Here is a 13,503-nt window from a genome sequence, read left to right on the forward strand (position 1 = left end):
ATAAAGAGGTGTTCAGCCACGGGGACAAAGGACAGATGGGAGTTCCATTTACCAAAATCAGCATAAGGAGAGACGAGTAGGGTGTAAGGGTTATGTTGGCATCACCCCTGGGACATTCCAGACGGTAGCTGGTAACTGGCAGCGTGAGTGTGAGGTTCTGGACAGAGGTCTGCAAAGGCAGTACAGATTCCCAGCTCCCTCGTGTAAGGACGGTGGACACAGTGAGAGGACAGAGGACCTCAGACAGAGTCCAAGGAGCTCTGTCCAACATCAGAGGCCTGGCAGAGAGAAGATGAAGGACTCTCAGCCATGACTGGAGAAGTGACTGGGGCATCAGAAAGAACTGACAGTAGAAGCCTGTACTGACAGTAGAAACCAGGTGCTGGTGCACCAGCTTGAGTGGAAATGTAATGTACAAGGTTCTGGGTTCAAGCCCCATTCTCACCTACAGGGGGAAAGCTTTGCAGAGCAGTGCTGCAGGTGCCTCTCTGTCTCTCCCCCTCCCCTTTTGTTTTCTCTCTGTCTAGTAAATAAATTAAATGGAAAAAAAAAAACATCATCATTTTTTTTTTCAATTTACAAAAGAAAAGTCTGTACCCATTTCTGGGGTCCTAACACTGGAAGCATGTGAAATCATATTTAATCATGACTTGGAAACCATCTCATTAAAATGAAGCTAAGAATTTCTTACTTGACTCACTGGCTTACAAAGTTAAAGTGAAAAAGTAAAAAGAAGAAGAGGAAAAAGAAGAAGAAGGAAGAAGAGGAAGAGGGAGAAGAAGGAGGAGGAGGAGGAGAAGAAGGAGAAGAAGAAGGAGGAGGAGGAGGAGGAGGAGGTGATGATGATGATGATGATTTAAAAAATACATTGAAAGGAGTTAGACCAGTAGGGTCCAACCTTTAGGAGACATCACAGCAAAAGGAGCCTTGTTAAAACATCCTGGTGATGCCAGTGGTTTGGGATGTAGTGGGGTCAGGTCCCCAAATCCAATTTTGTCTTTTCTTTGATACTGTTTGTTACCATCCTTGAGAACTGACATGTAACACAAATCTAAGAAGCCACGTTTTTGAGTTTAGAGCAAAACCCAGTGAAGTTTTAATTTGTTAATTTTCATTCTGGTGTCCTCTATCAATAGCTATCAAAACATTCAGCTTAAACTCAGGGATAGCCGTTCACGTTGGTGAAAAATCAAGTTAGCCTTTGGTTGATCTGAGGGCAGTGAGAACTGCCTGAGGTCAACATGATTAAAACAAACAAACAAACAAACACAGGGTTGTATTGTTATATGGAAAACTGAGAGATGTTATGCATGTACAGCTATTGTGTTTACTGGCTTCTGTAAAACAATCCCCCAATAAAGAAAAAAATGTCAAAAGAAACTGTATCATGAAGCAGGTGTCTGTCTTTTTCCCTCTCTATCTTTTCCTCCTCTCTCCATTTCTCTCTGTCCTATCCAACATCGATGACATCAATAACAATAACAATAACTACAACTATAAAACAATGAGGGCAACAAAAGGGAATAAATAAATATTTTGGGAGTGCGGCGGTAGCGCAGCGGGTTAAGCGCACGTGGCACGCAAAGCCAACGATGGGCGTAAGGATCCTGGTTCGAGCCCCCGGCTCCCCACCTGCAGGGGAGTTCCTTCACAAGCGGTGAAGCAGGTCTGCAGGTGTCCGTCTTTCTCTCCTCCTCTCTGTTTTCCCCTCCTTTCTCCATTTCTCTCTGTCCTATCCAAGAACGACAATAATAACTACAACAACAATAAAACAAGGGCAAAAAAGGGAAAATAAATAAATACAAAAAATATTTTTAAAAGGGGAGGGGAACAAAAAATATTTAAAAAATCTAAACAGAAAGTCTGGTATGAGACTTAAACTGGAAATGAAAATTCAAAATTATTTAAAAAAACAAATTTCTCTATGGAAAGGAGGAGAAAAGAAGGAACTTTCTAGGGAGTCAGGCGGTAGCGCAGCAGATTAAGCGCATGTGGCGCAAAGCACAAGGACCGGCCTAAGGATCCTGGTTCGAGCCCCCGGCTGTAGGGGGAGTTCGCTTCACAGTCAGTCTTCTTCTTCTACAGACAATGACCCACATAGTCAACGACTGCCACCTTTCCAGATTCAAAGGAGGTCTCGAAACTTTACATCAGGCTCAACCTGACGCTGTTGACTGGCTATGGAAGAAGGGCAAACGCTAGAAGAAGAAGAACAGGCAGTGAAGCAGGTCTGCAGGTGTCTGTCTTTCTCACCCCCTCTCTGTCTTCCCCTCCTCTCTCCATTTCTCTCTATCCTATCCGGCAACGACGACATCAATAATAGCTACAACAATAAAAAACAAGGGCAACAAAAAGGAATAAATAAATAATTAAATATTTTTTTTAAAAAGAAGGAACTTTGTGGAATGAGAGCTTCCAGGCCTATTCGTGTAGAATGCTACTATGGATAGTTACCAACTTTCAAAAGTCCCATCAAAGACCCTGAAGATCTGGTTTTTTGACTTAGGGTGAGCACCAGTGGAGTCAGGTAGGAAGAGCAGAGGTTATTCTTCAAAGACCTGTGTGCACCCAAAAGTTCTCCCACTTTTTTTTTGTGTGTGTGCAAGCCCACAAATCTGGGAGATCAGGAAAATGCATTAGCACCCAGATTCAGAGCTGGACCAGGGAGCTGGGAGGAGCCTCAGTCCCGCCAAGACAGAAGGAAACCGGGGGAGGGGAGGGAAACTTCCCCTGGTCTGGGATTCTGCAGCAGGGCTGGCCCCGGGAAGAACCTGGAAGTGGGGGGAGACGGGGACCGGGGGTGGTCTACCTCCGTGGCAGCCTGGGGACCAGGGGACAGGCGAGGGAGGGGGCTTGCGGAGGCGGGTACAATTGCCTCCTAGGTGGTTGGTGCTTTGAAATGAAGGTCAGAAGAGCTGGACCTTCCCGCCTGCAGGCCGCGTCTGCACCGCTCACCCCGAGAGGGAGGGGGCGCTGCGCAGGGTGGCGCACAGCCAGTCCCGCGCTGACCCGGAGGCGGCCTGGAGGCCCCTTCCTCGGGCTACTCGGCTCGGGAGAGGGGCGGCGCTTGCAAGCTCCCCTCCAATCACAACGCGCTGCATATATTACGCTAATGAAGACCTCCCGCGGGCTGCACCAGGGCTCCCGCCCCTTTGGGGGGGTCCCTGCGGGTGGGCGGGCTGGGCCGGGCCAAGGTGAATATATTATGCTAATGAGGCGGGCGGCCACGGGCCCGGCGCGCGTGCACTCTCCTCATCCCGAGCGTATTTAAGGCTCGAGCGCACCGGGGCTGAGGAGACTCCGGCTAGAGGCGACCCGGGGCGGGAGCTCCGCGTCTTGCAGCTGCTGGCGCGCCGCCACTCCCGGGGTTGGGGGGCGCTGTGTCGTCGCTCGCTCCTGCACCCCCTCACCTCGCTTTCTTCTTCTTCTTCTTCTTGATTTTTTTTTTTTAATTGCCTGAGGAGTTGCTGAGAGAGAGAGAGAGAGAGGCAAACTCAGGACGCAACAGGTCCGGGGCTCGCTCACTGGGAGCGCTCCAGCCCTGCTCCGGGGCTGTGTGTGTGTGTGTGTGAGAGGCGGGGGTCCCCCCCGACTTTGCACCGCAGACCCGACCCCCGCGCCCGCCCCCGACAACTACTCCTTGCAACCTCCCCCCCCCCCCCCCCCCCCGCCGCTCGCCCGAACTGAACTTCCGCGGCAGCCGCCGGCCTGCTCCGGGGACCCCTCCCCGTCCCAGGGTCGGGGACCCCCTCGGTGACGCTCCGCGATGCTGGCGAAGAAGCAGGCGGGGAAAGGTGGCGGGGGCCGGGAGCCGGGCGCCCCGGACGCGGGGACCCCCGCGCGGCGATGCACCCGCAGCGGGTCCCCCGGAGCCCTCCTGGCCGCCCTGCTGGCCTCGGCCGCCCTGCTGGCCTGCCTCTACCTGGGCGTGAAGACCAGCCGCCTCCAGGCCAGAATCGCCGCCCTGGAGTCCGCCCAAGGGGACCCGCTGTCGGTGCCCTGGCAGCCGCAGTACCTGGACCAGCTCAAGGCGACCGTGCAGGAGAAAGTGGAGCGACTGCTGGCTCAGGTGCGGGGGCCGGGCCGGGCCGGGGGGCAGGGGCAGCACCTCAGCCGGGGCGTCCTGGGCCGGGACACCCCCTCTCTCTGCCCTCCCCTGGCTGCCACCTCGGCCTCTGCTCACCCTCTTGCCCCCTTCCCCGCCTGGTCTGTCAGGTCTGCATGCTCCGGGGGTCCGCAGGGCTGGCTGGCTGGGGGTGGGGGGAAGGATGGAGTGGAATGTGAATCCTGACCGATTTCTGGGGGAGAACATTCTTTGGAGAGATAACATCTGTTTTAGCCTTCATCTGTTTTTTTTTTTTGTTGTTGTTGTTGTTTGTTTTGTTTTTGTTTTTTGTTCGAGAAGGTGAAGACCATGGGGGTTTATATTAATAGACATTCATTCTGAAGAGTGAAATCACCCCCATCTGTGCTTTGCTTTTTTTTTTTTTTTTTAAGCAGTCGTGTCCATCCGTGAGGTGTTTTCATGTTATATTATATATATATATAAATCAGGATAGCATAATGGTGATGCAAAGAAGAGACTGTCATGCCCAAGGCTCCAAAGTCCCAGGTTCAGCCCTCCTCCCCCTGCACCACCATTAGACAGAGCTGAACAGTGCTCTGGTTAAAGAAAAAAAAAAAAATATATATATATCGTAGCTCTCGTGTTTGCAAAAGATACACTGAGTGCCAGAGGGGTTTATGAATGCGGTCTCCCGAGGTGAGAGTTGAAAGGAATATCTGTTCTTCTTCTTCTTCTAGCGTTTGCCCTTCTTCCATAGCCAGTCAACAGCGTCAGGTTGAGCCTGATGTCAAGTTTCCAGACCTCCTTGGAATATCTGTTATGTTTGTCAAAACCGGGGCAGGGGGTGGGGGGCAGCTTCAGACCAAGGTTAGGAGGTGTTCTGGTACTTGCTTGCCCACCAGAGGGGCTGTCTTCTCGCAGGGCCACATGTCCACCCTTCATGTGTCAAATATCGGACCTTTCTGAAACCCAGAGCTTACCCACAACAGCACCAGGGGGGGCCTGGCAGGTTTTTTGCATTGACCCGATGGGCCAGGGCCAGGGTGCTGGTGGTTGAAGAATGTAGGAAGATAATAATACACACAGTCTGCAGTCTTGATACCGTGTCAGAGGTCATTTTCTTCTTCTCCTCCTTTTTTTTTTTTTTTTTTAAAGCAGTGGGGGTGCTGTTACCTTTTGTTACCAAAGCCCAAACATAATATATATGTGAGCGTTAGTTATGCAGCCTTTCCAAATGCTGGCAAGTCAAGCACCTGGCCTGAGCGTCCCTAAGGAAGCCATCTCTCAGCCTTGTTTACAGATGACTGTTAATCTCTCTCTCTCTCTCTCTCTCTCTCTCTCTGTCTTGCAGAAATCCTATGAACACATGGCTAAAATAAGAATCGCGAGAGAAGCACCTTCAGAGTGCAACTGCCCAGCAGGTAAAGTGGAACTACGGATGTAACCAGGTTTTCCTCCTAGCATTTGAAAAAAAAAAAAACAGAAAAAAAAAAAAACAAACCAAAGTCCGGCATCTGTCAAATCAACCTGTAATAATCATAAGGAAAGAATGCAGACCTCAGTGGATGTTAATAGAATCAATGTGTCTCAGCCTAAGGAATGACCCAGGAAAACTCCAAACAGTGTTTTAAGTAGCAGGCCTGGGGTTGTTGTTGGGTAGCTAAGGACTATCTAACCGCCAAGGAAACTGCTGGCAGGTTGATTATAAAGGTTTTAAACCCACCACCCGAAAGAAAACATCTTCCATTTGGTTCCATTCTTTTGATGTCCAGTGAAAAGGACTAAGGGACATACTAGATCCTGACATCCCTGCTGGCTCATGATTTAGTAAAGGTTTCTATCTATATACTCTTGGACGCCTGACTGTCTTAGTAAACTGCCCTAATTTCCTCTCCCGCCTCAATTCTTTTCTGTCAAAAAGCTTCTCTCTCCTTTCCTCCAGCTAAATATGAGGACTGGAAAGAAATGAGTTGTTTGCTTGAGCTCTTGATCATAAAACATCACATCCTCAATGTCTGCTCCAAAAGGCTCTTATTTTTAAAAAAACTTTTTTTTTTTTCTTTGCAACTCACGGGAACAGCATGTGTTACAGGATGGGGGAGAGAAGCATGGATGAGTGAACCCCACTGGGTAATCTCTGCAGATTTCTGGGGTTTAGCAAGACACCTGTAGATCCAAACAATGCAGAGGCTCTTGGAAAATGCCCATAGAAAAACATTTGGGAGCCCGGCGGTAGCGCAGCAGGTTAAGCGCAGGTGGTGCAAAGCGCAAGGACCTGCGAAAGGATCCCGGTTCGAGCCCCCGGCTCCCCACCTGCAGGGGAGTCGCTTCCCAGGCGGTGAAGCAGGTCTGCAGGTGTCTGTCTTTCTCTCCCCTTCTCTGTCTTCCCTTCCTCTCTCCATTTCTCTCTGTCCTAGCCAACAATGATGACACCAACAATAACAATAACTACAGCAATAAAACAAAAAAACAAAAAAATAAAACAAGACAAAAAACGTCTTAAAAAACATCTATGGATGTGATTGGCAGACAACATCAATGCTGAATTTTTTTAAATAAATTATTTTTATTGGGGGGTTAGTGGTTTACAGTAAAATCAGTTGTTGGTACATGTAACATGTCTCAGTTTTTCTTGCAAAACACTTTCACCCCCAACCCAAGTCTTCTTCCCCCAAAAGGACTTGAAAGCCTCCACTCCTCCCCCCTCCCATTATCCTTTACTTTGGTACAATCCAACAAACCCACTCCACATTCTGCTTGGTGTTTCCCTCTTCTGTTCTTGTTTTCTCAATTTGTATCCAAGAGTGAGATCATCCCACCTTCATCCTTGTCTTTCTGCCTGATCTCACTTAACATGATTCCTTCAGAATGTTGAGTTTTGGTTTTTTTTGTTTCAGATAATGTTGTCCATACATTAATGGGCATCTTTGTTGCTTGTCAGCATCGCTTACTGGGAAGCTTGCTCTTCCCTCAGTGTTCTGCGCTGAGTATTTAGGTTTGCACATATGGACAGGCTGAGTGTTTTTATTTCTCATGATACCTTGTGTTGACACAGCTACAACAGAAACCATGCTTAGGAATATTAAAATGGGAGGGGCCAGGTGGTGGTGCACCTGGTTGAGCACACATATTACGTTGTACAAGGACCAGGGTTCAAGCCCCTGGTCCCCACCTGCAGGGGGAAAGCTTCACGGGTGGTGAAGCAGGGCTGCAGGTGTCTCTCTGTCTCCCTCTCTCTCTCCTCTCCTCTCTGTCTCTATCCAATAATAAATTAATTAATTAATTAAAAAAGAAGAAAGAAAGAAATTTTAAATGTAGGGCCGGGTGGTGGCACATCTGGTTGAGCGCACATGTTACAATGCACAAGGACCTGGGTTTAAGCCCCCAGTCCCCACCTGCAGAGGGGAAAGCTTCACAAGTGGTGAAGCAGGGCTACAGATGTCTCTCTGTCTCTCTCCCTCTCTGCCTCCCCCTTCCTCTTGACTTTTGGCTGTCTCTATGCAATAAATAAATAAATAAAGATAATAAAAATCATTAAAGATATTTTAAATGTCAACTTCTGGTTGTGCATCATAAAACCTTTGTTATTCATGTTCTTCTATTGCTGATGATAATAGATAAAAACAAAAACAAAGCCTTATCCGCTCAATTAAGATGACATATATTTTGACAGCAGGAAGACAAAGAGTTCATCGTCGGTTTCATTCCTGACTATTTTCAGTTGGAAAAGATCCTGGATGTCTGAAATTCAAAGAAGACACTTTGTGTGTGTGTGTGTGTGTGTGTGTGTGTGTGTGTGCATGCAGTAATTAAATAGTGACAACCTCACCAGCCTGTAGTAGGGATCACTGAAATCTTCATGACAGTTAGTACAGGACTTGCTACTTTTCATGATTGTGTGGAAAATAATTAGTGCTTGGTCAGTAAGATTCTCGGTGAGTTTTGTAAAAACACGGAGCCGGTGAGTGATAACCACAGCTCAGCGTTCTGCTTCTGGTGGATTTAGCCATGTTTTGTTATTTGATGTAAACAAATTATTGAGGTCTGACTTGTAGTCAGGAGAAAGCTGAAAGGACATCTTTAAAGTTTACCTCCTAGTTTCTAGGAGGATGCTTTGGAGTGGTTTCTCTTCACTTGTTAAAATTTTTGTAAAGATATTTTTTAAGTGGTCCAGGAGGTGGCACAGTAGATAAAGCACTGGATTCTCAACCATGAGGCCCTGAGTTCAATCCCTGGCAGCACATGTACCAGAGTGATGTTTGGTTCTTTCTCTCTCAGCTTATCTTTCTCATAAATAAATAAATTCTTTAAATTTTTTAAAACTTGTTCAGCTAGTTGTGTTCTTAGCTCAGCTATTTCAGCTTTCAGCTCTCTAATAACCTTGAGATAGTTAGTGTTTTCTTCCAGAGTCTCATTTGTTGTTCCTGTATTTCTGATTACAGTTCTTTCAAACTCTTTACTCACTCCTGTGATTATTTCCTTAGTTAATGTTTGAATGTTGAACTTGTTATTTTGTGCTTCACCCTTTGGGGGGCTTTTAGCTGGACTGTTGTCCTGGTTCGTTTCTCCAGTATTTCTTCTTGTTGGTTTACCCATTTTATATATTATGTTATGAGTTCCCTCTCTCAGTACTTTTCAAATTACTGATCACTATTGCCTGTATTGACTTGTGTCTAAGTAAGGTAATTAAAGGGTTCACAGTGGTGGAAGTTTAACAGTTGTTTCTATAGTATTTTAATCCCTGAGTTGGAGCTCAGTGATTTAAAAGACTCTTTTTTTTTTTTTTTCTTCTCTGTAGACTATGGGAGTCTGAGGGCTTCTAAACTATAAGTAGGCATCTTAGCTTAATCGCTGACTCCTGACCAAGAGATAAGGCAGGGTGTGACAGAGATATCCAGATTATTATGCAAAGAGACTTTCACAGCCCCACAGCTATGCCACCAAGGTATAGGTGGTCTTCTGAATTTCCTGGTTAGATCTCTGTCCCCCCTGCCGCTGCTCCAGATTTTGAGGGCAGTAGCAATGGAGACTCAGGGTTGCACTTGATGAGTCTCCAGGGAGTCCTCTCCTCCCTTCAGCTGTCCCCTTGTTGGTGGAACAGACTGGAGGTGGTGTCTCAACTGATAGAACGCGGGACTGTTACCAGCCACGTAGTCTCTCCCTAGGCTCCTCTCTGTCACCAGCCGCGTGTGTTTGCACTCACCGGTGATTTGGTGGGTTCCTGTAGTTGTTCTAGTCCTGTCTTGTTTCAGTCCCAGGTGGTTTCCTTTGGTATTCCTAGTTGATCCGGGAGAGGAGAGAAACAGATCTGCTGCTGCTTGTAGCCCTGCCTCTGGAAGTCTCCCCCAATTTTTTTTTTTTAAATTTACTGTTGGATAGAGACAGAATTTGAGAGGGGAGGGAAGATAGGGAGAAGGAGAGAGACATCTGCAACCCTGATTCACCACTGAAGCTTTCCCCCTGCAGGTGGGGACCAGGGGCTTGAACCCCGGGTCCTTGCTTGCACAATGTAATGTGAACACTTAACCAGATGCACCACCACCTGGCTTCTTTCACTTGTTCCACTAATGATACGTGGTGACTTCTTCATTGGTAAAACATGGGCAGACATGCTACTGGTAATTTCCTTGGCCTTTTATTTATTTTACTTTATTTTATGTTATTTTTTATAGGCTCACTGTTTCACATGCCCCACCAGAAGTCCATATAGCATCCTTCCTCACTAGATTTCCAGAGAAGTGAACAATGGAAGGTGTACATTGCAACATGCAGAAGCAAACACGTTTTCTTGCTCACTAATACCCACTGTTGTCACACTCTCTTTTTGCATGTGGAGTCATCAGACATAGCGTCCAGCATCCAAGGGCATGATGTTGGAAATGGAGTTTTGGGGAACAGCTGGTTATTTTGAATGATGGTCACTCAGGGACCAGATGGACAGGCCAAGAGGATTAGAGAGGAAAGAGTGTGCTTCTCCCACCTGGGTTGCCTCTTGCCCGGGTGGACTGTGACTAAGCGTCGTCACCCGGACATTTGTTTGCAGGGCCGAGCGAGACAAGTCTGTAACCTCAGCCCAGTCAGTTCCTGTGGACACTTGCCCACCCCTTGAAGTTGACACTCTTGCTGACATTCTCTGTCCGAGAGCCGAGGCTGGCAGCAGGGGACCAGTGCTGTGTTGTGGGTGTCCACTTTTGGTCTGTGAGAGGTGATTTCCAGGGAGGCAGAGAATTTTTTTTTATTATTATTTAAGAAAGGAGACATTAACAAAACCATAGGATAATAGGGGTACAGTTCCACACAATTTCCACCACCTGATCTCCATATCCCATCCCCTCCCCTGATAGCTTTCCCATTCTCTATCCCTCTGGGAGTATGGACCCAAGGTCATTGTGGGGATGCAGAAGGTGGAAGGTCTGGCTTCTGTAATTGCTTCCCCGCTGAACATGGGCATTGACTGGTTGATCCATACTCCCAGTCTGGGAGGCAGAGAATTTACAGGTTTCCCCTTAAAGACTCCGGGAGTCAGGCGGTGGCAGAGAGGGGAAGAGGAGCTCCCACTATCCATGGAGCTTCCTTGATAGGATCTGTGCTGTTCCCCTGTGGGGCCAAGGCTGGACCCCAGGCCCTCATATGAGCTGTGTTCTCTGCTAGGTGAGCTATGCCTCGGCCCCCATGTTTACATCTTTATTTCTAGTGCACCTAGAAGATGCCTCATTTAAAAAAACAAATAGCTGTTTGTTTGTTTTTTTAAATAAATTCTATAGTAAGAAAAAACAAGCATGAATGGAAGTTCTGCTTAGCAGAATATTTGATTTAGTAGTAGCTGAAGCTTTGGAAGTCAGCTGGCATCTGTGGCCACAGGAGAGAAGGAATTGGCTCTTTGTTGATACCTGTAGGATTCTGTTCTGAGTTCTCATCTGGGAGTCTGGCATAGGCTAAGTGGGAACCCAGTGTATTTCTGCTCCTACTGATAGTAAGTAGTGAAAACCAGGCAGAGAGCCCAAAGACATCTAGACCCTGAAGGTCCCAGTGCCTGGCTCCTAAGCAGTGTTTCCTGCCCAGGGAATTAGCTCAGGGGTGATGGACAGTAGTCAGAAAGAATCCCGACCCTGGTTTTGTGATGAGCACATTAAGAAATCTTGGGCAAGCCATTTCCAAGAAAGGCTTTTTATAGACTTGGGTTTTGTCTTGCCCGAATCGAAGTGTTGACCTAGTATAACTCTCCCAGGCCATTCGCCAAGGCACGGGGTGAAAGGTGTCTGCTGTGCGCCAACTCCTAGGCCCCGGCATATCCTCAAGAGGGGACCACCTGACATCTGCCCTCATGAGGCCCACATGTCAGTGACGAGGACAGATCATTGTTCAGAAATGATCTGTGCCATGCTGAGCTTCACGGGCGGGAGACAGAGATGACCAAGACTCATGGCTGAGTGGTACACAGTTCAGTCTTTATTCATGTGGAACGCAGAGCAATCTAAGCCATCTCTAATCACAATCTTGTCCTTCTCTATGCTGAGGTGGAAGAGTCAGGTCCGAAAGGATGTACCTAGGACAGGGGGCGGGGAGAAATAAAAGCGCAAACCAGTGAGGATTAAACCAGTGTCCTGGAGGCAGGGCGGTGCTCAGTCAACAGTGGTTATGCAAATAAAACACAGTGTTAAGCAGGGGGGATCAAACCAATGAAACAGAAGGGGTCTTAGAAGCAGAATCCAGAAGCAGACCAACAGATCTGGACTCACAGCCATGGCAGAGCCACCAAGGAAGAGAACTCTGCATGCTTGGGTGCATCTGAGCAGGGCCCCTCCATCTGCAAATACGAGAACAGGAAGCAACACTGGAAATGTGGGGTAGTGGTACTGAGGCAGAATTTAGGACCGCGGATGTGTACATTGCGAATAGTACTAGCAACTCAACCACGTCCAGCCAGGCCTTTCTCCTCCTGCCCCTCCCCTTCCTCTCTGCCTCCTCTCCCCCTCTTCCCCTCCCCTTCTCCTTCTTCCCCTTTCCTCCTCCCCTCCCCCTTTCTCCTCCCCTCCCCGTCCTCTCCTCTCCTCTTCTTCTCCCTCCTCCTCCCCTCTTCCTCCTTCTCCTCCTCTTTAATGGCCAGTGCATTTCTGGGACTCTGTGCCTGTGAAATTCTGCTACTAGTAGTAGACTCAGTCTGTTTCTCTCTGTGTATGTCTCTCTCTGTCTGTCTTTCCAGATAGATGAGAAACAGGCAAAGAGAGATACAGAGAGGAGAGGCACCACAGCACCACTTCTCTGCTAGTGAAGCTTGCCCTGTGCACGGTGCTTGTGGGAGACCTCTCGCACATGGTGAAACGTGCTCTCTATCAGGTGAAGTATCGCCTACCATCTAGGATTCTCCCTCCCTCTCTCTCTCTCTCTTTCTCTTTCTCCCTCCCCTAGGGAAACTAGTAATTTTTTTTTTTTGCCTCCAGGGTTATTGCTGGGGCTCGGTGCCTGCACTACGAATCCACTGCTCCTGGAGGCCATTTTTCCCATTTTTGTTGCCCTTGTTGTTGTTATTGTTGGATAGAACAGGGAGAAATTGAGAGAGGATGGGGAGACAGAAAGAGGGAGAGAAAGGCAGACACTTGTAGACCTGCTTCTGTGAAGCAACCCCCCTGCAGTTGGGGAGCCAGGGGCTTGAACCCGGATCCTTACGTTGGTCTTTGTGTTTTGTGCCACGTGCATTTAACCTGCTGTCCCCGAAAACTAGCATTTTACAGATATTTTTGCTAGTCTCCTAAATTATTGTTGTCATATTCGAGAGAGAGAGAGAGAGAGAGAGAGAGATTAAGCAACACTATGAGAGAATCTCAGAACTGGAGAATCTGACATCTGATTATGAACCAGACCCCTCTCTATGGAGGACAAACTGACGTGCATGGATTTTGGCTCTGTAAGAACTCAGAGTCAGATAAAGTGACTGAGCCCACAAACCTATGTGCCTTGTGCAGCACGTGGACGCCTGTTGATAGGTTTAAGAGTCGTGGTCAAAGGGGGTGGTGATGATAGCTCCTTCTATTTTTTTTTTTTTTTGAAAAAGTGAGTTTTGGGGACCGGGTGGTGGTGCACCTGGTTGAGTGCACATGTTACAGTGTTCCATGTTCCCCACCTGCAGGGGGAGAGCTTCACGAGTGGTGAAGCAGGTCTGCAGGTGTCTCTCTGTCTCTCTCCCTCTCTAACTCCCCTCTATCTCCTTCTCTATCTCTCCTCTCAATTTCTGGCTGTATCCAGTAAATAAATAAAGATAATACAAAAAAATTCAAAGAAGAAATAAAATAGTGAGTCTGAGAATAGTGGGCTGAGAAGATGGGATGACCAGTTTGGTGGTGCGGGCCCAGATGTCTGACCTCGGGGGCCTGTGCATCCACACACACACACACACAGAGAGAGAGAGAGAGAGAGAGAGAGAGAGAGAGAGAGTTATT

The 13,503-nt window shown here is 47.8% G+C and overlaps 1 protein-coding gene across 1 annotated transcript; it reads left to right on the plus strand.

Annotated features, from left to right (window-relative positions):
• Window positions 1–3,754: 3,754 nt before the first annotated feature.
• LOC132536315 (collagen alpha-1(XXV) chain-like) lies at window positions 3,755–6,898 on the plus strand. The gene is made up of 2 exons (XM_060183939.1): window positions 3,755–4,069; window positions 5,418–6,898. The coding sequence occupies exons 1-2, from the start codon at window positions 3,767–3,769 to the stop codon at window positions 5,508–5,510; spliced, it is 396 nt and encodes a 131-aa protein (XP_060039922.1). The 5' UTR covers window positions 3,755–3,766; the 3' UTR covers window positions 5,511–6,898.
• The last annotated feature ends 6,605 nt before the right edge of the window (window positions 6,899–13,503 follow it).

The sequence above is a fragment of the Erinaceus europaeus genome, unplaced genomic scaffold (assembly GCF_950295315.1).
Source record: "Erinaceus europaeus unplaced genomic scaffold, mEriEur2.1 scaffold_1051, whole genome shotgun sequence".
Classification (NCBI taxonomy): Eukaryota; Metazoa; Chordata; class Mammalia; order Eulipotyphla; family Erinaceidae; genus Erinaceus; species Erinaceus europaeus.